We start from the raw sequence: 26,020 nt of genomic DNA on the forward strand, positions 1-26,020 counted from the left end.
ATGGGGTAAAATAGGCACTAATTACAGAGGGAAATGGCCAAATATTTCACATTCTGTGCTTTTCTCTAGCCATTCCATAGCATCACGACTCAATCACTCTTCACTGATGACTTTGGTGTGGACCTCGCGGCTCTTGACCCGCAGCTTGTTGACCTGAGACTCAGCAATGTCAGCCCGCTCCTCGGCTTCCTCCAGCTCGTGCTGGATCTTGCGGAATTTAGATAGATTCGTGTTGGATTGCTCCTCCTGGGAATGAATATACAATTGTGAGGAACCTGGACTATGCATATTTCTAGACTATGTAGGTATAAAGGGAAGAAAGGACTGGCATCTATCTCAATTCTACCTTACAAATCGGATTAGACCAGATGATGCACATTGTTACAGATAAGAGCTCACAACACGGGGAATCTGGGAGAGATAAGCCCTCAGGCCCAACAAGGAGCGTAGAGATACCAGGAGGATTAGAGGAGGGGGGGGGGAGAATTGGGGAATCAATTACAAGGATCAACCTAGAACCTCCTCCCAGGAGGATGAATAACGGAAAAGTGGGTGAGGGGTGACGGAGGATGATGTAAGATATGGAGAAAACTTATCAAGGGTTCATGAGGGAGGGAGGGAGGGAGGGTGGAGAAGGGAGAGGGAAGAAAAGGGGAGCTGATATCAGGAAAGAAAATACTTTGAAAATGATGATGGTCTGGTATATGTGTAAATGTGCTTGACACAATGGACGAATGCATGGATTGTGTTAAGAGATGTAAGAGCCCCCAATAAAAGTATTTAAAAAGAAAGAAAGAAGATGTTGCCTTTGTTGAAATTATATTTTAAATAAGAAATACTAATCCTCTGGAAGACTCACTCATTCTCATTTCTAGCATTGTGGGTTTGTGTTTTCTCCGTTGCCCTGATTAAGCTAGTTATAAGTTTATTCATCTTATTAAGTTATCCACAAAAATATTTAATCTTACTACTTATCTCTTAAATGAGAATTAAGATCATATTAAACTAGATATTATTGAAATTACCAAATTAGGAACTACTGTCCCCAACTCATCAATTTCTTCCTTAATCTTTAACAGTATATCTTATTTCCATTGATTGTTGTTGTACTTATTATTTATAATTTCTTAACTGGATGGTCGATTTTTTCATTTATTTTTGAATCATTATAAAAGCATTTTAAAACAGGGAATTGACTTCCAAAGATAGCTTTGACTACATTCTATTAGGTTTGTATAAGTACTAGCTTCTCTGTAATTTATTTATAAATAATAGTTATTTTATAATTATACTCCTTTATTTCCACTTTAACCTAATACTTATTTAGGAAAGCTTTAAGAAATTGACATTTGTGTACATTGGAAATTTTGTATATATTTTCTCATCACATTCCAATCTTATTACATGTGTCCAGAGAATGTGCCTTGTATTATTTAAATTGTTGAGAAGCTTGTGTATTAAACTTTTAAGTTTAAATGCAATTAACATAAAAATTATAGTAAATCAATAATCATGAAAGTGCTTCTTTAAAGAAGAACACAGTCTTCCATAAGGCAGTGAGCTTTTTATAAGGAGAGATGGTCAATATAATGATGTCTTATAAGCATTGATGACTCTGAGGGCTTCTTTAGTCCCTTCCACCCTAGGGGTACTTACAGCCTCTTCAGCTTGTCTCTTGTAAGATTTAACTTTTGCCTGAAGCTTATCTACCAAATCCTGAAGCCGGAGAATATTTTTTCGATCTTCTTCCGTCTGAAAGATGATAAAAATAGTAGGAATTTACTTTAAAAGCCACATGACCAGTGCACCATGGCATGGGAGTACTTGATGTTCATGGGGAAGAGGGTTTAGCTGATTAGAAAAGAGTCACACCTGGTAGGTGAGCTCCTTCACTCTTCTCTCGTGTTTGCGAAGACCCTTGACGGCGTCAGCATTGCGCTTCTGTTCATTCTCGACCTCTCCTTCCAGCTCACGCACCTACAAACCAACAGGCTCATGTGGACATTGATCTAAGAAAGCATTAAGGACAGATAGAAATAGGCAGGTGTGGGAAAACTCACCCTGGCCTCCAGCTTCTGGATCTGCTTCTTGCCCCCCTTGAGGGCCAGCTGCTCCGCCTCATCCAGGCGGTGCTGCAGGTCCTTCACCGTCTGCTCCAGGTTCTTCTTCATCCGCTCCAGGTGGGCGCTCGTGTCCTGCTCCTTCTTCAGCTCCTCGGCCATCATGGCCGCCTAGGAAGGAATGAACAACATGGAGTAGGAGAGCTTCCAGGTGCCACAGAGACATTCCAGCGTGGCCACCGCTGCGTTGCCGTCCACTCACATCGGTGATGGCCTTCTTGGCCTTCTCTTCTGCGTTGCGGGCTTCCTGGACAATGTCCTCCATCTCTCCTTGCATTTGGGAGATGTCTGTCTCGAGCTTCTTCTTGGTGTTAATCAGGCTGGTGTTCTGTTTAAAAAATAAGTTTAAAAAATTTTTTTATCTTGCCACCGGAGGACTTAATAGTAGTTCTTTAAAACAAAGTTTCTTAAAGCAAAAACAAAACTTGCAAATCAAAATGCCCTTCAATATTAAAGAATGTTGTTATGTAATACCATTAAATAGAACAGAGATGCTATAAAATACTAAGCATCTCCAAGCATGTAGTTTACAAATAGACTAAATGGCCAGTTTATAATCATATAACTAACTGCTCTTTACCATTCACGGAGCAAAAAAATTATGACAGATGTTCTTAACAGTCCATTTCTCTACAACAACAAGAACCCGTCAATATTGAGAATAAGGGCCAATAAAAAGACTGCTACCATATGATGTGAACTGTCTCAGAATGTCTTAGGAAGTCTAAATAATTATTTAGAAGAAAGATATGTCAATGATACACTGAAAACTTGGTAGGTGTATATAAAATCTGGAGGTCATAAGGAAAATTCAAGCTGGTCATTTCTGGGACACATATCATCCACTGAAGGGGGATTCTTGGCGCTGAGTCCCACCTGCGTGTGCAGGAGCTGTACGCGCTCACTGGCATCCAGGAGCTCCTGCTCGGCAATCTTCCTGCTCCTCTCCGTCTGCTCCAGAGTGGCCCGCAGCTCCTCAATCTCAGCCTGGAGCAGGTTGGATCTCCGCTCAACCATGGCCAACTGCTCCTTCAGGTCTTCCTGGCCCCGCAGAGCATCGTCCAGGTGGATCTGGGTATCCTGCACCATGAACATCGTCATTGAGACACCGTGTCCGCAGAGGTCCACTCACCTCAATTGCTCTTGGATGTGCCTGGACCCCTTTACCTTGAGGATGCCCTGCGTGTTCCGGTAGTTCCTCAGGGCCTCGGCAGCCATGCGGTTGGCATGGTTCAGCTGGATCTCCATCTCATTGAGGTCTCCCTCCATCTTCTTCTTGACCCTGATGGCGTCGTTCCTGCTCCGGATCTCGGCATCCAGCGTGCTCTGCATGGACTCCACCACTCGGATGTGGTTTCTCTTCAGCTGGTCAATTTCCTCATCCTTTTCCGCAATTTTCCTATCGATTTCCGACTTGACTTGGTTCAGCTCAAGCTGGATGCGCATGATCTTTCCCTCTTCATGTTCAAGAGATGCCTTAGTGAGAGAAGGGGGTGACATTAGTCAAGAACACAAGTATTCTGCGGCTTTTAGCTGTACATCTTGCTTGCATCATTTTTATTCAGTCTATACAGATGGACCACGTTTATTTATTTTTGAATGTGTGCTTTTTAGGGTTTTTTTAATTGTCTTATTGGGGCTCATACAACTCTTATCACAAACCACGCATACGTCAATTGTGTAAAGCACACATACACATTCGTTGCCCTCATCATTCTCAAAACATATGCTTTCTGCTTGGGACCAGTACCTCGGCTTCTTCAAGTGCAGCCTGAAGTTCGGACTTTTCTTGTTCCACCTGCTTCTTGATCTTCTCCAGCTCATGGATCCGCTTTCCTCCCTCCGCAATCTGTTCCGTGAGGTCGGAAATCTCCTCTGTTGTTTTGGGTCAAAGACAGGTGGGGAATTGGTCAGACCATTGCCAAGAAAGGAAAGCTCTTCCCAGCGGTGAGCCATATCGAAAGTTAAGAGGACTCACGCTGCAGGTTCTTGTTTTCCCTCTTCAGGGTCTCCAGTTGGTCCAGGGACTCTTCATAGGCGTTCTTCATCTTGAACAGCTCGGTGCCAAGGGAGCGGGCCTCCTTCTGAGAGGCCTCCAGCTCCGCATGTGTCTCCTCGTACTTCTGCTTCCATTCTGCCAGCACCTGCGGGACACAGCAGTCAACGACAGCAGGAAACCAAACGCACTGCCATGTTGACCATGCTGACTCATGGCGCCCCCTGCAGGTTTCTGAGACTGTAAGTGGAAGCAGTGCTGCAAGGGGTTTCGAACTGCTGTCCCTGCGGATCGTGGCTTAACACGTAACCGCTATTGCACCAGGACTTCCACAGCAGAAGAGGCCAGAGGAAAATGGTAGGAGCATAGGCTAGCCCACAAGTCACCTTGTCAAAGTTCCTTTGCTTCTTGTCCAGGGCTGCGCAGGCTGCGTTGGTTCTCTCCACGTCCAGCATGAGGTCCTCCACCTCATTCTGGAGGCGCTGCTTGGTCTTCTCCAGGGAAGCACATTTGGCGTTCACGGCCTCTACGTGCTCCTCAGCTGCCTGCAGCCGCTGGGCCAGCTTCTTCCTAGAAGATTATATGTATGTTTAGAGAGAAGGGAAACAAAGTACAGGGTCTTGAACTGTCACCTCCCTAAAAAGTGTTGGTGATGACATCCATTATCCAGGTGACACATCTTGATGAGCTCCTTTTTACGGACCAGACACCCTGAACTCACTGCCCTCGAGTTCACTGGGCCTCATAGCTGCCCGACAGCCTCTGGAGGGTTCCTGAGACTAGATATTTATAGGAGCAGACAGCCATATCTTTCTTCTGTCGGGCAGCTGGGTGGGTTTGAACTGCAGACCTTTCTGTCAGGAGCCCAGTGCTTATGGAGTGCAAAAATGCTGAGACAGCTATGAGTTCACTATGTTGGACAAACAGCAATAAGACCTCTAAGTATCTATGAAGTTCTTTGTTATTCTTTGTCTGGATTTTTGGCTTATGGGCAGGGACCATGCTTGGCTTGATCCCTGTCTTGTTCTTAGTGGAGGAAACCCAATATGCCTTCAGCAGAGCTGCTTTGTAGGGTTTTCAAGGCTGTAAATGTGATGGGCACAGATGAGCACATCTTTCTTCCCTGGAGTAGCTGCTGGGCTTGAACCATTGACCACTTGGCTAGCAGATAAGCGCTTAATCACAGCACCACTAGGTGTGATTAACCCAAAACCCACGGCCATCAAGTCAATTCCAACTCATGGTCACACTCTACAAGATTTTTGAGGCTATAAATCTTCAGAGAATCAAATTCAAGCTGCCCACCTTATCGATAGCAGCCCAATTCATGAGCCACTGTTTCACCAGTGCATGGGAAAGGAAACGACTGTGGGGGAGGGGAGGGGGATATTTGTGAATTAAATCTTGGCACCTTCAAAGGCTGTATCTTTCTGATTCAAATAATCTGTTGTTTCATGTGTTTGTGCACATACTTGGCCTCCTCCAGCTCCTCTGTGCGCTGGATGGCGTCCGTCTCGTATTTGGTCCTCCACTGGGCCACCTCACTGTTGGCCTTGGACAGGGCCCTCTGCAGCTCGGCCTTGGACTCCTGCTCCTCCTCATACTGTTCCCGCAGCAGGTCACAGTCATGGCGCGAGGACTGCAGGGCGTGGGCCAGGGCGTTCTTTGCCTACGGAGACAGGCTTTCATTTTACTACTGGGTGGTAATAATTTAATTCTTAAGTTTCAGTCCCCTTTTAAAGTTTGGTGTGGTGTTCTCCCTGTAGGGCCAGGTCACTGGGGCAGTGAGAGGGAGGGAGAATAGCCACCTTTGATTCTTCTTCAAGCTGCCTCTTTAACTCTTCCAATTGCTGGGTGAATGCCTGTTTGCCTCTCGATAACTGAGATACGAGAGCTTCTTTTTCATCGAGCTGCCGTGAAAATTCACCTAATAGCAGGGAGGGGGGAAAGGGGCACCATTGTTTTAAAGTGATGAAAAAATTCTGCAGGCCCATATTAGAAGTCTTCTTTAATTCAGACACTGCCCCCACCCACCAATTCAGTTCTCACATGGTTGAGGATTTTATTGACATCTCCATGCTCAATGGCAAATTTCTAATTTGGGGGATTGAAAGTTAAAGATTAGTCTGAAGGAATTAAATATAGCCAGAATTCTTTTCGTTCTCTCTATAGCTAATTCTTGCCAGGTCAGATGATATTGTGCAAAGACCATCTAAGAAGGGAGCTAGCTATGAGATGTAGTGGTCTGGTGGTCTAGCAGGGATCTACTTCCTCCTGAGATAGATTTTAAAAAGAAGAAGCTGGATATGAAACAGACCCCACTAAAGTGACCCCCTAATTCAAACACCTCCTGCGGGGACCACAAATTCAAGGCCTGTCTGAAGGAGCTGGGCTCAGTCCCATTGAAGCCTTTTCCTCCAGCAGCATCCAAAGATGACTGTGTATGTCGATACCGTGAGAGTCTGGGTGTATCGGTGTATCACACACGTGTTCAGTGCTTTTATGACATTTTCACATGACCAAATTATTTGTTCTTAGCCACATAACCCTCTCTCCTAGGTGGCATAGAAAGGGGGGCAGGGCGCGATTACCAGATTCGGTCTGCAGGCGCCCCCGCTGCGTGGTCAGGTCATTGATCAGCCGCTGCTGTTCTTCCTCCTTTGACTTCAGTTCACTCACTTGGTCTTCTAGGGTGCGGCACATCTTCTCTAGGCTTCCCTACGTGAGAAAACACATCCGCGCACGAAGACCTTGTGGGCTAGGCCTCTTTGTAAGGCAAGCACATACAATAGTTATTTTGACATACACTCTCACAACAACGTGTCTTCCCTAAGATGTCATGTGGTAGATAAGAAATATCTCTCTCTTTAGATTTTAGGGTTGCTGAACTAAGTGGGAAATACACATGGGAATATAAAGAGAACAGCTCACGGCGAAGCGAAGCTCAACATAAGCATTTATGGAATTATGAGTAGTGTGTGGATGATGATCTAAGGTCAAGATTCCATAAGAATGGTAGTTCTTCTAAAAGCATAGGCTGTTATGTTGCCTTGCATTTGTGGGTAATGCAGTTTTTGCTTGTTGGGTAATTATTATCTCCAATTGGAGACCTGAAGAATAACCTCCATTCAGAACATGCCATTAACATGTTACTTAGGTGACTGAGCATCACCTTCTTTTATTTCTGGGATTTTTTCCATATGTTAAATGGAAGTAATAACAGTAAACATCTGATTCAAGTCTTGCTTACTTCTCTCAGTTACTGTTAATAACAATGACAGTGTACACAAACTGTGATGTGTACATAAAGGATTGTTGTTGGTAATAACTTTTTCATCACCTATAATACCTTGGCTTTGGAGACCGTCTCCACGTTGCTGGCCAGGTCATCGATCTCCATCTTCATCTCGCTCTTCTCCTTCTCCAGCTTCTGCTTGACCCGCTGCAGGTTGTCGATCTGCTCCCCGAGCTCGGCCACGCTGTCCGCGTGCTTCTTCCGCAGGGTGGCCGCGGTGGCCTCGTGCTGCAGGGTGGCCTCCTCCAGGTCCCTGCGCATTTTCTGGAACTCAGCCTCTCGCTTCTTGTTCATCTCAATCTGGGCTGAAGTTGCCCCTCCGGCTTCTTCCAGCCGCTCGCTGATCTCCTCCAGTTCCCGGGAGAGGTCAGAGCGCTGCTTCTCGGCTTTGGCCCTGGAGGCCCGCTCTGCCTCGATTTCCTCCTCCAGCTCTTCAATGCGGGCCTGGGAGTGGTGGAAAGCATAAACTCAGCTTCTTTATAACTGGGCCTCTTTGGGCCTGACAAATAGAATTCTTATACTTACTTGTAACTCCTTGATCTTCTTCTGTAGCTGAATACCAAGGGCTTGTTCATCTTCGATCTTGCTTTGTAGATTGCCAAGTTCAAATTCTTTCCTTTTGGAGACGTAGCAAAGGATAACAACTGAGTCCACGTCTAAAATTTGGGAGCAAGCTCATAAGCAATTCTTTGATACTTACTTTTTGAGCTTTTCATCAAATTGTTGTTTCTCATTTTCAATATCCATTATGGATTCTTGTGCCAACTTAAGGTCTCCCTCAAGTTTCCGCTTGGCCCTCTCTAGATCCATGCGGAGCTTCTTCTCTTGCTCCAAAGACCCTTCAAGCTAAACATGAATAATGTTGAGTAAAAATAAATGTTTACCTTGCTCTACAAGAAAATGATTTTCTTGATAATGCTGGACTTACATCATCCACTTGCTGCTCCAGCTTGATCTTGGCCTTGGTCAGAGTGTTCACTTTGTCCTCCTCTGCCTGCAGGTCATCCAGGGTCTGCTGGTGGGCCTCCTGGAGGGCCTTCTTCTCCTTGGTCAGCTTTGCGATGGTCTCATCCAGGCCTGCCATCTCCTCTGTGAGGTTTTTCACCTTACGGAGTAAAAACGCTTTGCATTCCATGTTGTGTTTGGGTGGACTTCATTTCATGGGGACCCCATGGTTTAGAACACACACACACACACACACGTTCACAGGCATATGGCCCATACCTTGTTCTCTGTGGCATGTTTCTCCTTCTCCACCTTGGCCAGTGTCAGCTCAAGGTCATCTATGTCTTTCTTGAGCTCTGAGCATTCATCCTCCAGTTTCCTCTTCTTGGCCGTCAGCTCCGCATTGATCTCTTCCTCGTCCTCAGCCCTCTCTGTCACCTCTTTGATTTTGGCCTCCAGCTGGATCTTGGTTTTAATCAGCTGGTCGCATCGCTCCTCTGCATCGGCCAGGCCTTCAGCTTCCTGGAATTGGAAACAAAATTAACATTGGGATGAAAGAAGGAAATACTTTATAATGATAACTGTGAACAGTTCCACTATTCATCTTTTGCATTCCCTACCTTCTTTTATCTGTGTCTTAGCAAACTTTTATTTGACGAACCACCTGCAATATGCAAATACAAGCTCTTCTACCTTGAGGGCCAACCAGATGTGTCAGATATTGTCTTGTTCCTTCAGAAGAGTTTATTCTACAGTGATCAGAAAATCCTGCCTCCAAACCCAGCATTAACTGTAGAAATCATTCACACGGCCACCAGAGAAGTTTGATCTGAGGTGGCTTCATGACAAATGTGACAATAGAGTTTGGCCTTGGGACATGAGTAGAATTTGGTTTTACGGAGATAAATGGTTTGGGTGATGGAGAAATAGGAGATGGCTACCCAGCATAAAAATCTCAAGATGCAATTGCTACTGATTTTTTTTCTCTTTTGCTGTAGTACTGGAGGAAGCTCTTGAGCATATTGCTCTAAGTTCAAGTTGAGGCAATATGTTTTTAATGACGGGGACCAGGGGTGGGGAAAGAATGGGAGAGAAATTGGAATGCAATAACATTCCGCAGCAATTGCTTCTATACATGAAAGAATAAAGCATGTTGCTCAAAAGCCAGGTAGTGAATATATTGTACAGTCACGCATTGATCATTTCAGGCAGCTTCTGACTGCATATATATCTGTGTCCTCAATTCCCAGAAAGCCTATTATTTAAAATTCAAGGTATATACAATGGTTCATAATAACAGATTGGTACTACTTTGTGTTATAAATTAAAGTATTATTTTAATTATTATTAGTGTATGGGGTGGGCTTCAAAAATTCATGAGGAAAATCCATTAATTTAATGCCACTCCCCCCCCCCACAAAGTTTTGAAGTCCTTTATAGTTTAAAGGAATGCTAGTGGCATCGTGGGTTACAGGTTGGGCTGCTAACTGCAAGGTCTGCAATTCAAAACCACCGGCTCCTCCATGGGAAAAAGATGATTCTTTCTACTCCTGTAAAGATTTACAGGCTTAGACACCCACAAAAACATTTCCACTCTGTCCTCTGGGGTCCTTATGAGTTGGGGTTGACCTGATAGCAATGAACTTTTAGTTTGGGGGTAGTTTGTATGCTGATGTTTAAGTGTTTTAGTGTAGCTGGAAGTGCTTCTTTGATGTTTATGCATTGGAAGGTACACTATTATATATACTAAGGTAGAAGTTTGATTAACTGGCATTAGATACCTAACTATTAACTTATGTATAGATCTAATTTAACAGATTTAAAAATCTGTTCCAACTCATTAATCATGATGTTCACACACAGCATCCTATTTCACAGACTGCATCATGGGCATTAAGCAATACATGACTAGTAGTGGAAGGCAGATTTTGAATAATTCACTGGGGAAAACAAAAGAATCAGGATGGATTAGAGGAAAAAGAGCCCGGAAAAAAAGACTCCTTTTTCTTCTGCAACCTAGAAGAAGGAGTTATACTATCTGAACTTGACAGTGAACAGTGTAATATACTGTCAAAATTCAATCAGCAGAAAAAAAATATGAATTTGTGATGAGTAAATTAGACCAGACCGATTCAATTTCCTTCGAATGAAATGCAGTTCTTATAAATTAGATTTCCAAATTGATGGAAGCAGTTCTAGAGTGACTGGTCCAGAGAGGGCAGTGAACAGTGAGCAGGCTGCTAGAAGGAGAAGGATGTTTGGTGGGGGGACAGTCCACTGAGCTTCACTGAAGTCATCCCTGTGTACTGTACCAGGATGATGGAGATGGACCCAACAGGGTGAATCAGAATTTTAACAACCAGTAACACTCAGCGACTCAATAAACTTAGATGTCTAATACTGTCCCATGTACATTGTGTACATTGGGATTACTAGAGATTGGCATAGTGGGTTGCTAACTGCATGCTCAGCAGTTCAAAACTACCAGCTGCTCTACAGGAGTTAAAAGTGAGGTAGCATACTCCCATTAAGAGTTATAGTTTCCTGAAGGGATCGTCCGCCCTGGATTCCCTGTGTTTCCAGTTCCTATCAGTACCAGTGAACATCCTCTGCTCCAGCTGGATTTGTAAGGCAGAATTGGGATCATGACAGTGGGGGAGGAGGAAGCATTTATGAACTAGAGGAAAGTTGTATGTTTCATGATCCCTTTAGGATCAGGGATGTGAGCGGCAATACTGGGAGGGTGAAGGGAGGGTGGGTTGGAAAGGGGGAGCCGATTACAAAGATCTACATGTGATCTCCTCCCTGGGAGATGGACAACAGAAAAGTGGGTGAAGTGAGATGTCGGACAGGGCAAGATATGACAAAATAATAATTGATAGATTATTAAGGGTTCGTGAGGGAGGGGTAAGTGGGGAGGGAGGGGAAAAATGAGGAGCTGATGCCAGGGGCTTAAGTGAAGAGCAAATGTTTTGAGAATGATGTGAGCAATGAATGTACAAATGTGCTTTACACAATTGATGTATGCATGGATTGTGAGAAGAGTTGTATGAGCCCCTAATAAAATGATTAAAAAATAAATTAAAGAAAAAAGAGCTATAGTCTCAGAAATCCATAGGGACCATTCTACCCTGCCCTCTAGGGTTGTGATGAGTCAGAATCGACCCAATGGCAGTGAGTTTGGGTTTGAATTCAGATGAGCATCTGGCAATTTAAGGACATTTCAGAGGGACAAACATCGCTGTCTGTGATAGCCCCTCTTCATTATTTTGTATGAGATTGTTTCGTACTAAAATCACTGTCTTTGAGTGGAAAAGTGGTTACAAATGGTATTGTTGGTTGCTGTCCATTCTACCTCATGGCGACCTATGGTATGTCTGCAGAATGGAACTACCCCATTGGGCTTTTAAGGCTCCTTTCAGAAGCATTGCCAGGTCTTTCATCGGAGGCATCCAGCCTGCCAAGCTTTCAACTTGTCTTTAACTGCTTGCAGCACACAGGAGCTTCAATGGTGTCACTCGCTCCACATTCACTGCCATCAAGTTGATTCTGACTCGCAAAGACCCTATATGACAGGGTAGAACAGGCTATGTGGGGTTCTGAGACTTTAACTCTTTATAGGAATATAAAGCCTCATCTTTTTCTGCTGCAGAGCGGCCAGTGGTTTTGAACAACTGACCTTGTGGTTTGCAGCCCAATGGTTGATGAAACTGTGTAGAGTTGAACCTGCATCTTATTGCCCTAGTGCTGGTTGGGGGTACTTATTGGGCAATGAAGGAACATACCGGGCTTTTATTAATACAGTCTTCTGAGAGCATTCACCTTATCTCCAATGATGCGTCCCCCCGCCCCCTGGGGTGACTACTCAACCCACAACTGATGGTGGCCAGAGTTCTAGGTCTTGTGTCCCCTTGATGGGACCCAGACGGCACCACAACTTACAGACTGAACTTGGAGCTGCAGGTCATTTTTCTCTTTCAGCAATGATACCATCTTTTCCTCCAGCTCCTTCCGTTTAGCCTCTGACTTGGCGAGCTCTTCTTTGGTTTTGGCAAACTCCTCCTTCATGGTGGCCATCTCCTTCTCGGTCTCCGCGCTCTTGAGCAGGGGCTTGATCTTGAAGAACAGCTTCATCCAGGGCCAGTGCTTGACGTTCATGAAGGAGCGGATGTTGTACTGGATGCAGAACAGGGCTTCCCTGAGATGGAATTGGTACAAATCAAGATCCAGTGTGGGGGCAGAAAATGCGACAAACGTCACCAGGGAGAGTTGTAGGTTCTACTCTCACCCTGTTCTCCACTGCTTTCAAAAGTGCAAAGGAAACAATTTTTATTTGGAGGAAGATGGGCAAGAACTTGCTAATTGTTCATTATGATACGATTACATTAGATAGATGAAAACCATGCACACTCTCTGCTTCTCTGTTTTGGTTTTAACTTGCAAATGTGGGACATATTTCATGATGATGCTCCCCACCATTGGTTTTCAGGTACATATGCATCTGCATGATATATATCCATCTATATTCACAAGAGTCATGTGTTTCTTCTTACTGAAGTGTACTTATAAAGGAATCTTAGCTATAAGCTACCTCAAGTGTATTCCTGAAGAAGGAAGAGACCAATAAATCCATGTTTTTGTACCTTCTCTCCACCATCTTCTGGTACTCCACTCTGGCCAGGAACCCTCGGCACACGGCCTGGGTCCGGGTAATCAGCTGGGCCAGCTTGTCATCTCGCATCTCCTCCAGGAGCCCCAGGAGACCCGCTTTGAAAAAGACCTGCAGGTGGGCAAGGCTGGGATCAGTCATCACTTGACTCTACATCAAGTTCCCAAAGGGCATGATTTGCATCCGATTTAAATGGAAAGAGTCATTACTTTGGTGTGACCAAATTTGTATTGGGTGTGGTCGATGTCAATAGATCCCAGGAGCTTCTCCGAAGCCTTCTTGCTGTCGATATATTGTCCCTCGGGGATGGCACTTGCATTTAGCACCTTGTATCTGTGAAAGTAGATATAGCCTTAAAAACACAAAAAACTTACTGAGGGCACCAATGCTAGCTACACATTAAACGGTCCATTAAAAAGTGAGAGCTATTTTTTATTATTATGGATAATTTTAACATTATTCTTTACCCGATGGGAAATCACTGTCAACTCCGTTTTATTTTCCTGTACATTTGTAGTTTTCCTGTCCCCTCATCAGACCCTGTTCCCATGAATGTGAATAATCTTGTTCGCATGGAGTTATAGATGACCGATAAAATGTAGTATGTTCTCCTTGCTAGAAGCAGTTGTTTGTTAAGGTTCTGGGTTCAAAGAAACCCGTTTTATTGTGGAATGTGGCATGGGAAAATGTCCTAATCATATACAATCAAACTACTCAGAAAATTGCTATCTTACTGGGATGCTTTGGATCATGACCCCTTGGGGCCTGTGTCAACTCTATTACACTCAGGCCTTGTAGAGACCCAACTCTTTGCCATCACCCCAATCCCTCTGCTCTTCTTTGATGCCCAAGATGGGCTTCTCTAGCTAGGAGAAAGCGGACTGGTTGTTGTGCTGTACACCTGACTGGGAAATTCGTGTGGGAGAAAAAGATGAAGATACATAATAGTAATCAGAGTAACAGACTGTGCGCTGTGAGGCTTTGGGCAAATAGGCTATTTTCTGTGAGCCTCTATTTATTCATCTATAAAAGGAGGCATCTCTATGAGGACTAGAATGTTGTGAGTGAGATGATCGATAGGATAGGAAGCAGCTTCAAAAAGTTCATGGAAAAATGGAAGACAAAAATGAGATATTTTCACCATGAACTTTTGAAGGTCCCTTGCACATAGCAAGTGCTCAAACGTGGCACGGCTTTATGTTGGTATTCAGGTTACTGTACAGAACTATGATCTAAGCCACAAGTGTGGTGAACTCAATGGAAACGTTACCTGGTGCTACAAGGCAATATACTTATATGTTAAGGTATTTGGGGGCGTATAACTTTGTATTCCCTTTTTGTAACAAATTAAACATCCCAGCTAGAAATATATTTCTCATTAAATGTTCCAGTTTGACCTAAACTTGTGCTAAACTGCAAGATGAGCCACGAGAAGCAGAGTCTGACCTCTGTTTGAAGTCTGCGTACAGGATTCTGCTGGGGAACCCCTTCCGGCAGATCCGGATGCCTTCAAGCACCCCGTTACACCTCAACTGGTGCAGCACAAGTTCATGCTCCATGGCCCCTACAAAATACACAGCTTCTTCACTGCAGGGTTCAAGAAAGGAGTGGGCTCCCCAGGCTTTGTGCCTTCATTCTGGAACATCTTACCAGGAGTTTTGGTCTCATTGGGGATGATACACCGCACAAAATGGGGATGGGTACTCCTCAAATTGGTCATCAGCTTATTCAGATTCTCCTATAAAATTGGAGGGGGTGGAACCTGTTATCGCAAGCTTAGGCTTTAGACTCTGACAAACATTATCTGTAGCTGAGTTGGATGGCCTGTGTAGGACCTTTTTCTGCTTCACCTCTTGAAATGTTGAAGGGAAAATGGAATGAAAAGATAGTGTAATTTTCCCAACCATTTTTGGAAGCTCTCTTGTGTCTTTCTCCAGGAGTTGGCAGGAAATACACATATAAAGCAGCCTGACTGGGGATTCTTCTCAATTTAAGTCAGCATCATTCTTCTGCGTCCCTGGCCATGCCACGCATTCAGCAAGACCATTCCTTTCAGTCATTCCCTATTCTTTCTCCTATAAAATTCCATAGTTCTCCAATAAGGACAAACAGTCCAGCGCCACACTTTCCATTTTCCAAACAAACGTTGACACCCCTCCCCGCCTTTCCAGCTCTCTCTGTGTTGGGGGCATAAAGATGCTCAACAGGAGGAATGATCCCATCAGTTATCACTGTGCAATGATGGACTACAGAGCAAGGATACTCATCGGTTCCTTGGAAGCTGACTACCGGAGTTTCAATGGTCTTCCCGATGTATTTGGGTCTCAGCGTTTATGTTGGTGTTGATTTTCATGACTCAGCTAGATCATTACCGAGAGTATCATGTGTCGTGAAAAGTCCTATAAAATGCTTTTCATGATCTGGTTTAAGATGAAAGAGTAAAATCCTTCTCCCCAGTGCTCCATTAATAGGAGTCGTTAATGACTGTTTGTCCCCTCCTAAGTAACCTGGGACGGCGCAGAGGGAAAAGACCATGCCCCCCAAACCAAACACTCAAAGTAGCCCAGGGGTGTCCCAACAGACTCTTCTTACCCTGAACAGGGCAGACACCGTCTGGAAGGAGGAGCCCTTCTTCTTACCACCCTTCTTGGCACCGCCACTGGCCTCTGGAGGAAAAAAAGAAGGAAGGTTGTCATCGTTTACAGATACTTTTGAAAGAAGCCAGAGACAATCACAGAAGTCAACACTATACCTACGCAAAACCTAAAGGGATCAGATATCCATTCTTAGAACTTTGCTGCCAGGGCCAGAAATGAGCTCATTGCCCTCAATGGAACACTGTATTTTATAATGGCTAGAGAAGGCGCCAAATGTCTGAATGTTACCTGCTTCCGCAGTCTGTGCCCCCGAGAAGAGGTAAGCCAGGGTTTTTAGGCCAGACTTCTGGTACAGCCCGACCACAGTGTCATTCAAGGGGTCCTTGTTCTTGTCCAGCCAGCCGGTGATGTTGTAGTCCACTGTGCCGGCGTAGTGAATCAGCGAGAAGTGGGCCTCAGCCTTGCCTTTAACAACCTTGGGCTTCTGGAAGTTGGCAGATTTCCCAAGATGCTGTTCATACAGCTTGTTCTTGAAGGAGGTGTCTGTGGCCTTGGGGAACATGCACTCCTCCTCCAGGATGGAGAAGATGCCCATGGGCTAGGCGTGAAGAAACACGGGTGAGTAGGCAGGCCGGAAGGAGCAGCAGAGCTTGCGAAGTGGATGGGTAGAGAGGAGAGGATACCTTCTCGATGAGCTCGATGCAGGCAGCCAGGTCCATGCCGAAGTCGATGAAGGTCCACTCGATGCCCTCCTTCTTGTACTCCTCCTGCTCCAGCACGAACATGTGGTGGTTGAAAAACTGTTGCAGTTTCTCATTGGTGAAGTTGATGCACAGCTGCTCCAGGCTGTTGAACTAGGTGTTTTAAACACCAAAGGGTTTGAGTGAATTTGGAAAATCCATCAGGAGGGTAGCAAAGAAGACACTAGTAGAAAATTTTTTCTCTTTGGGTCACTTGTTTTCCCCAAACAACTCACATCAAAGATCTCGAAGCCAGCAATGTCCAGCACCCCGATGAAGTACTGCCTGGGCTGCTTGGTGTCCAGCTGCTGGTTGATGCGGGTCACCATCCACAGGAACATCTTCTCGTAGACGGCCTTGGCCAGGGCCCCCACCGCGTTGGTTACCTTGAGAGACAAAGATGGAACTCCAGGTGTTATTAGAGAACTTTAAACATACTTCCATCACTGCTGGTCAATTTGAATTGTGCACCTACTTGCTCTACAGTCTGGCCTTTGGTGACGTACTCGTTGCCGACCTTCACCCTGGGGTAGCAGAGGGCTTTGAGCAGGTCAGCGGAGTTTAGACTCTGGAGATAGGCTGCCTTGTCAGCAACTAAAAGGAAGAAAAGATATCATGTTAAGATGGCCCAAAGAAACCTACTTTCTTTTTTAAAATGTGTGATTTAAACTAAAATTATTTTGTGCAAATGCGTTTAAGGCATATTTTGAAATATCTTGCCCATTTTACAACAAGCTCAAGACCTTTATTGTGAGAAATTCACTCTATAAAACCTCAGAAATCTTAAGAACCATCCATGTGTAACTTGGTTTCCCACTAAGACCAAACCCACTGCCATCGAGTCAATTCAAAAGCATAGCAACTCCATGATATGGAATAGAACTGCTCCCTAGGGCTTTCTAGACTGGAAATCTTTATAAGAGTAGACATCTTTCTCCCACAGGGTAAGTGGTGAGTCTGAACTGTAAACCTTGTGGTCGTCAGCCCAAACTCACAACCCCCTGAGCCACCACGGCTCCTTCACATAGTATCCCACTTAATTCTCCTTAACTCTTAAACATTCTCGGAAAACTCACGGCAAACAGTTCAGACTGTGGTTTGCAGAGGAACATGAAATCCAGTGGATGAGAACACTTATACCTTCAGTGCCGTCGGGCTCTGCCTGTTCCTCTCGCTGCTTTTGCTTGAATTTCATGTTTCCATAGTGCATCACAGCCCCAGTGAGCTTGTAGATGGATACCTTCTCATCATTAGTAAAGCCCAAAATGTCAATAGCACTCTGCCAATGTGAACAGTAGGGTAGCTGTTAGAGTCGGGTCTACACACTTACTGTTCACAATACACCATCCCATTCCTGACTGTTGATCAAGCAGAGGGCATGACCACACTAATGGAGTCAAGGAGGCCCTTGGAAGTCAGCACATAAAATGATTAAAATTAAAAAAGAAGTTAGCACAAAATATTAGGATGATAGGGACACAGCCTGTAAGATCCAAAAGGTTAAAAAAAGATGAGCACATTAGTAAACATAAGGAACTTGTTTTGATAGTTGGTGTGTGTCTAATGCAAGTAGATTTTTTAAAACAAAGAGTTATGTAAATTCAGAAATGATAATCATTTTGAAGATTATTAAGGGCAAAGATGTCTTCAAGAAGCATACCCCTGTTCATGCTTGGCTGCACCTTTGCTATTTCTAGTCCAACTTCAAACTCAGAGCTGTGGAGTCAGTTCTGACTCACAGTGGCAGAGCAGAGTAGAACTGCTCTCTTTGGGTTCCCAAGGCTGTAAGGCTTTACGGATGCAGAAATGAAACATTGTGCCAATCCAACACAACAATTCTAATTTTCTTGTGTTCAACTTACATCGGTGGCCATCAGTTCCTCCTGATCATCAATGCTGGCCACGCTGATTTCCCCTTGACTGACGAATGGATAATCATATGGGTTTGTGGTAATCAGAAGCATTTCTTTATACATGGGATAGAACAAATATCCATAGAATTAGTCTCTCCACAAAGCAAGTAACTTTTAGACAAGATCTAAAGTAGTATATGATCCTTGGTTGACATGTGAATAAACATCCTAAAAGTGTGAATATCTCTACAATGGACTATGACACCATTACAATTATGAAGAGCGATAGTTATTGAAATGGGAAAAGCCATAACACTGCTCAGTTTAAAAATACATAAAGGTGAGCCTATAACTATTATTCCACTTTTTAAAAATGTTCAACTATGTATATGTAAAGTTATAGATAGGAAATTACTAAAATGATAGCCATCCAAGCATTTACAGTGGTTACATCATAGTGGTAAATTTTTAGTGTATGATTTTTTTCCATTTTCCTTGTTTTTCTTGTGAATTTTTGTAATGAGAATACACAAATTTACAAAAATTATAAATCAAATTACAAAAATACAAATATAAACTAAACAAAATGCATGAGTGGAATACTAGTTTGGATCCTACATTTATACATGCCTGTGTAGTTAGTCTAAGAAGGAAAGTATGTGATTTCTTACCAATAAGCTCTGGTTTCTTGTTTGATGTGATCTGATAAAAAATATGATAGCTTCTTTCAGCCTTAAGCTGGAAGGTAACCCTAGACTTCTCTAGCAGATCTAGAAGCAAACAAATAACAAATAGGGAAGTTGTCAAAATTTATGTGATGCAGATTTGATTATTAGTGAATTTTACAGGTCAGAAGAAACAGAAATTATTCCAAAGGATACTTAAGCCCTAACTGAAAATAATTTGATATCAGACACTTACATGTTTCAATGTCAGCAGAAGCCAGTTTTCCTGTGGTGCCAAAGTGGATTCTGATGAATTTGCCCTTGAAAGCACAATTAAAATGACTGCTGTTGTTTTTTTTTCTTAATAGCACCAAGTTTTTGAGAGACTCAAAGTCCTGCAGATGCTTATGTTTTACTAATAAATCAACTCAGGGGCATTCATATCAGCTATGAACAAAAGTGTACCCCCTATTTGGTGGATAAAAGAATTCTATCTCTGATATTAACATGTGTATCTAATTGTGGGTGATATGACCGATAAAGAAAAGTCAAACATATTCTTCTAGATGGGTCTGTGATTTATATGATGACATACTCAGAGAAGAAGGATACCGTCAGAATGTCATAGATCCCAAATTTAAACGGCTCAGAGCACGTCTTCAGAAACCTCTCATAACATTTTACCCACGAAGGTTTCAGTAGTCACTCCCAAGAGACTCACAAAGCGGGAGGAGTTGTCGTTCCTCACGGTCTTGGCGTTGCCAAAGGCCTCCAGCAGCGGGTTGGCACTGATGATCTGATCTTCCAGAGTCCCCTGCAAGGGAAAGAGCAGTCAGCACAGGTAGACCTTGAGAATTCCTTTCCTGAGATGCCAGCCATGGCGGCCAGACTCACCTGCATTTTGCCGGAAGTAGCTTCCTCCTTCTTCTTCTCCCCAGTGACTGCAATTGTTGCAAAGTACTGGATGACACGCTTGGTGTTCACGGTCTTCCCTGCCCCGGATTCTCCGCTGCCAAGCAAAGACCAAACAGATCAGGGCCCCCAAACTGACAGAGAAGATAACCATGAAAAGAAAACACATATGACACCATGCAAAAGACAAAAGTATGGAGCCAGCGCGCTCAGAGGTTTTAGAGGAGGAAGGGAAGAATGGCTGGTGCGTTACTAAGTATTTAGGACAGTAAAGGTGTTGTGCATGACACTGTCATATTTCTCAATACATACAGAACTATGCAATCAAATGGTGAACCTGAACATAAACTATGGACTGCAGTTAGGAATAATATCATACTAGCCATCCATCAATTCTCACAGATGGACCAGAAGATGTTAATTTAGGGGAAACTTTATGAATGGAGGGAAACTTGGGGAAGCAGAGATAGAGAGGTAAGATGGGAGATCTCTGTACTTTTGGCTCCATTTTTCTGTAAACCTCAAGCCATTTTCCAAAATGAAATATATTCTTTTTCATATACACCAGAACATAAATTCTACTTACGTGATCAGAATTGACTGATTCTCTCGGTCTGCAAAGAAAATTTGGAGACTTTTTACACTGTTTTCTTATTTACTTGTAAATGATAAAGAAAATGGAAAGTACTGAGCAATTTTCAAACTGGGCTTTGAAGTCCATTGGTGAGCTTGGTGAGCCCTAAAACCAACCAAACAACTAAATCCACTGCCAATTAGCCCCTTCTAATTTATCCCACCCCCTCACTGCTGTTGAGTTTAATCTGATGCATAGAGACTCTATAGGGCAGAGGAGAACTGCTCTTGTGGATTTCTGAGATTGTAACTCTTTTCTTTTAAAAAAATCATTTTATTGGGGGCTCTTATAGTTCTTATCACAATCCATACATCGATTGTGTCAAACACATCATTTTCTTTTCTTTTAAAAATCATTTTATTGGGGGCTCATACAACTCTTATCACAATCCATCCATCCATTGTGTCAGCACATTTGTACATTTGTTACCATCATCCTTCTCAAAACATTTTCTTTCTACTTGAGCCCTTTGTATCAGCTCATTTCCCCCCTCCCTCCCTCATGAATCCTTGATAATTTATAAAATTTTGTTTTCATGTCTTACACTGACTGATGTCTTCCTTTACCCACTTTTCCATCCCCATTGGGAAGGGTTTATATGCAGATCATTGTGATCGGTTCCCCCTTTCTCCTTCCACCTTACTCTAACCCTCCTGGTATTGCTACTCTCATTATTGGTCCTGAATGGTTTATGTGTCCTGGATTCCCTGTGTTTCTAGCTCTTATCTGTACCTAGCCAGATTTGTAAGGTAGAGTTGGGGTCATGATAGTGGGGGGCAGGAAGCATTAAAGAACTAGAGGAAAGAAAACCTCATTTTTCTTCCAGGGAGTGACTGGTAGTTTTGAACTGTTGACCCTGCGGTTAACAGCCCAACATATAATGCATGATGCCACAAGGTATCCTTTTTCCACCCCTAGGATCCCTATACAGGCTTTACCAGACTTGAAAACTTTACAGGGGCTGACAGCCTCATCTTTCTCTAGAGGAGCAGCTGCTTATCTTTCCATGGAACCTTCCAGACCTAACATCACATCCACCACATCCCCAGCGCTCCTTTGATGATCTCTAGAGGGTAGCGCAGAACTAGGCAGTGTTTTGTCCTTTTGTCCATAGGAACGGGCGTGATGGCACCGAACAACAAGAACAGCAACTGCAGTCCTCCCGTGTTTCAGCCTGCCTCTCTGTACTCCCCACCGCCCCACCACTTCCACCCCCATGCCCGCTTACTCTCACCTACTCAAACAGGGCACATCAACTCCGCCCCCTCCCAAATGAGCATGCCCACCTTTATCTGTTTTACATTCAAGTCTCCCAAGAAATATTTCCTTTAAAACAGCAATAAAAAGATTCCCTGTTGGACTTTTTGAAAGCCATGGTATAGATGCTCTTATAACTGTTTACTCTGGAAGACTGTCCTTTTGAATACTCTCCCATAGGAAAATATCACTAGTGGACTTAGTTCTTCAAGACGGTTACATCAGAGCTTAGCTTGGTGGCACTTCTTGTGGGCATAATAAATAGAGAAAAATGGTCACTGGATTAATTTTTGTGTCTGCGGAGTAGGCACAGTTAAGATGGTAGGTTTGGAACTGGTCATCAGTGGTTTTGTTGTTTTTTAGGCAAAAGAAAGCATTTATTTTGATGTATTCTTCTTGAAAGAGTTTAGGAAACTGGAATTTAGGTAATATTGGGGATTGTAAATTTTCCTCTTACTGGAGCATTCTCTCCTGCAAATATGCCCCCTTCAACAAAAGGTGACCATTTCACAGGCTGCACTGGGATTGGCTGGTGTTTCTTCCTCCTATGGTCCTGCTTTCAAAAGATCACCCACTTACGAGGCCCTCAGTGCACTCACCAGTCAGCATGAACTGATAGGCGTTGTCAGAGATGGAGAAGATGTGGGGCGGGGCCTCCTGACGCTTTTTGCCTCTGTAGGCGGCCACCACCTCGGGGTTATACACCGGCAGCCACTTGTAGGGGTTGACGGTGACGCAGAAGAGGCCCGAGTAGGTCTACACAAGAGAAAAAGGAAGAATGACTATCAGAGACCTGGACTATTATTTTTGCATTCCCCTAAATAAATGAATTTTAACAGAAACTGTGCATGCGAAATGAATATTGTGCAACTTTCAATGCACCAGCATGGAAACTAGTTGGAAGCTTCAACAACTAAAATTCTTCATGAAAGACTCAAAAACCAAACCCCAAACCAAACGCCTGGCTATCGAGTCAGTTCTGACTCGCAGCGATCCTCTAGGACAGCGTGAAACTGCCCCTGTGGGCTTCAGAGACTGTCACTCTTACAGGAGTAGAAAGCCTCGTCCCTCTCTGAGGAGCCAACTGGTGATTTTGAACTGCTGACCTGTTAGCCAATTAGCCGTCCAGCTCATAACCACCACACCTTGGGACTTTTGTAACCGTACTTGTTCAACTGCATGCTGACGCTTAAGCTGAGAAATGGGACGACGAGAAACTGCACTATCACGATCAAAGGGATCCACCCGACTTGAACCGTTTAAGCCTTGTCAGTTAACCACTCCCCTCACATACATGCTGGAGCTGCTCTGGTTTTCAACATTTTCTGTATTTTTTCATTTGCTCATATTGGGGTTTATCTCAGATGTATTATATGTTATGCACTTGAATTTGTGTTACGTGTTTTCCTGGTTTCTTTGGTCCATGAAACCCATGATAGATGAACCTCTAGGGACAGCAAGTAGAATCAAAGTCACAGGTGGGTAAAAGAGAAACGATGTCAAGGAATCCTGGAAGGAAGAGAATGTTTGGATACTGATTGTGGCAGCCATTGTACGATACTGCTTGACGTGATTGAACTGTGAACTGATACTATATGTATTAACAACCAATAAAAATTAAAATAAAATAAAAAAGAATCCACTACCAAATTGGAGGAAGACTCATTAACAACCTGCAATAAGTAAGTAAGACGTTTAAATCTGCGTATTGCAGGCTATAAATGAATCTTCCCTCAATTTGGAAGCTGCATTCTTCACATGGTCCAGCTTTTCCGATTATGTGCTCAGCATCTAGGTCGAATAACCATGGTGAGAGGATGTAACCTTGACCGGCACCTTTCCTGAAGAGGAGCTAAAAAGCATCCTCCTGTCCTCTGAATGATGACCTCTTAGCCTGTTTCTGAATAAGCACAACTAAGTGTTCTGGAATCCTGTTCCTGGAAAATCTGCTGGAAAACACCTCTTTACATTGTTAAACAGCCCAAGCGTCACTGGGAGGACCAAGGTGTCCCCGACCCAAGTCCTGGTAGGTGCATCAAAGACTGTCGGAACAAATCCGTCTGGGAAGAAGTAGAGCAAAACTGTGTGTTAGAAGCGAGGAGAGCGAGACTCCGCGTGTATGCTGGGCATGGTGTATTAGAAGGAGTCAATCTGCAGAGAGCAAAGGGTCAGTGAAAAAGAGAAAAAAGGGGTTGACACGTAGCATGTTCAAACAGAAGATGACAGTGATGATGGTGCAGAAGCAGGCAGTGTTTCCTTGGTGTCACAAAGGGTCACTGTGAGTCAGAATCTAAGTGAGAGGAACTAACGATGACCATACATGAGAGCCCCCATGTGGCTTGTCACCGCGCTGTTCTCCCTGCAAACGTTTCTAAAGTGATTTTTGTTTTGTTTTATGCAGACAGTGAGGCGTGGTGACTGGTATCTGAAATGAACCCATAGTTCCTTTGTGACGTCCAGACACTTCAAACTTATGAAGATACAAATTTAGACACATTTCAATGCCTGACAGTAAGGGCTTGGTTAGGTGAACAATGTAAGTTTTCCTACAACAACATGATGCAGGCATTAAAAAAGAAAAGTAATCTATGTACAGTGACACAGAAAATATATTTTGCAAAATGCTATAAACTATAAGGAAATTGAACACAACATTACATTAATACAATCGTAACAGGGGGATTTTCCAAATCTCTGACAGCTGGTCCAGGACAGGCATCAACCAATCAGAAGAGATAATCAGACCATAAACAGCAGGTACACCTGCCTAGCTCTTGTTCAGCTGTGCATCCGTATGGTGCACAGCTATGTACAAATATGAATGTAGCCCGATCGATTCTGTTAGAAAACATTCACTGAATGCCTATTGTGTGACCAGCACTCCTCAAGGAGTGTAGATGGGACGATGTCCCTTAAGGAACTCTGAGACTCTGCAGGAGAAAAGATGAGTGGATTGATGTTGTTAGGAAAGCAAGGCCTGCGTGATGGCAGGCAGACTCAAGGACCGAGCAGCAGCTCTACCTGAGGAGATGGGAAATATCTCTTGGATGAGATAACTAGCTCATTCTAGACCAGGAGGGAAGAGACACACAGGTACAAAATATTACTGTTAGATAAGTGAGAATCCAATATGTTTTTGAAGTTTTGGAAGGAAAGTTTATCTTTTCCCTCTAGAAGATTGTGTAGCTAAAGTGGTGGGGAGGGTATGGGTACGTAGACATGGGGTTACCACATGAGGCTACACAAATTGCTGCTTAAGTGATGTTTGGCAAAACCAGTCAGGATGGCCATTGGTGTCCCATTGTTGGGTGACTGATGGAAGGTTGTGGGTCATCTCTTACATTGGCAACAATAAGCCAGTGGCATGGTGGCTTATGCGTTGGGCTGCTAACCGTAAGGTCGGCCATTCCATGGGAGAATAACGAGGCTTTCAACTCCCATAAAGAGTTACAGTCTTGGAAATCCACAGGGACACTTATACCTTGTTCCAGAGGACTGTTATGAGTCAGAATTGACTCGGTATTGATGAGAACTGGGTATACTACTAGTGAAAGCAGCATGTAGTCTCATCTGGCATAAATGGAAACAGCAGGCTGCAAGAGGATGGATTGATGATGATGATGATGAAGGTCATAAAGACCACGGGAAGGAAGGGGCCACTCACGTAGATCATCCAGGCTGCGTAACGCTCTTTGAGGTTGTACAGCACGGCGGGCTCGTGCAGGTGGGTCATCATGGCCATGTCCTCGATCTTGTCGTACTTGGGAGGGTTCATGGGGAAAATTTGATCATCCTTCACTGTCAGGGTCTGATAAATAAGAAAGGTAACCATTTGTGGCAACCGAGTGACAACAGAAACCAACAAAAATCAATGCAATGTGGTAGGTTCCTGGGGCTATACTTACCGCTCCACCTTCAGTCTTGACTGTCACTTTCCCTGCTTCGCGGCTCTGGACAGTCCCTTTGACAAAGGATTCCTTGGGCTCCACCACAAAGACAGAGGACTTGGCATCAAAGGGCCTATTCTGAGCCTCGATCCGCTCCTTCTCAGACTTCCGGAGGTAAGGGGCAGCCTCCCCAAAAACCGCCATTTCTGAGTCAGAACTCATGGCTGCGGTTTAGAGGCCAGAGGTCCTGAAGGAGACCAAAAGATGTCACCCTAAAGATTCTGGACTTCCATAGGCACCCGTAAATCTTTACATTGACTGGATTGTGTGAACTCAGTTGGCAGTTCCGTTGGCAGGTCTACAGCCTGCTGTGCTATCTTTATTGAAACCCATAATGACAAGAGCTAACATTTCATTGGATGGCATTTTGTACCCAATCTTGTACTCAAA

At 43.9% G+C, this 26,020-nt stretch overlaps 1 protein-coding gene across 1 annotated transcript; it reads right to left on the reverse strand.

The window, feature by feature from the left end:
* LOC142459463 (myosin-2) lies at positions 1-25,807 on the reverse strand. The gene is made up of 38 exons (XM_075561059.1): positions 25,589-25,807; positions 25,348-25,491; positions 22,283-22,439; positions 20,379-20,406; positions 19,775-19,889; positions 19,602-19,694; positions 19,137-19,200; positions 18,887-18,985; positions 18,225-18,328; positions 17,503-17,641; positions 16,838-16,956; positions 16,599-16,748; positions 16,306-16,476; positions 15,911-16,220; positions 15,618-15,691; positions 14,676-14,763; positions 14,472-14,589; positions 13,235-13,358; positions 13,000-13,136; positions 12,299-12,554; positions 8,636-8,878; positions 8,340-8,516; positions 8,112-8,257; positions 7,937-8,027; positions 7,466-7,855; positions 6,708-6,834; positions 5,925-6,043; positions 5,589-5,785; positions 4,503-4,686; positions 4,099-4,264; positions 3,871-3,995; positions 3,288-3,596; positions 2,997-3,200; positions 2,323-2,448; positions 2,061-2,231; positions 1,873-1,977; positions 1,657-1,752; positions 1-246 (listed from the first exon to the last, which is right to left on the reverse strand). The coding sequence occupies exons 1-38, from the start codon at positions 25,790-25,792 to the stop codon at positions 94-96; spliced, it is 5,823 nt and encodes a 1,940-aa protein (XP_075417174.1). The 5' UTR covers positions 25,793-25,807; the 3' UTR covers positions 1-93.
* Positions 25,808-26,020: the final 213 nt, after the last annotated feature.

The sequence above is a fragment of the Tenrec ecaudatus genome, chromosome 10 (assembly GCF_050624435.1).
Source record: "Tenrec ecaudatus isolate mTenEca1 chromosome 10, mTenEca1.hap1, whole genome shotgun sequence".
NCBI classification, from domain to species: domain Eukaryota; kingdom Metazoa; phylum Chordata; class Mammalia; order Afrosoricida; family Tenrecidae; genus Tenrec; species Tenrec ecaudatus.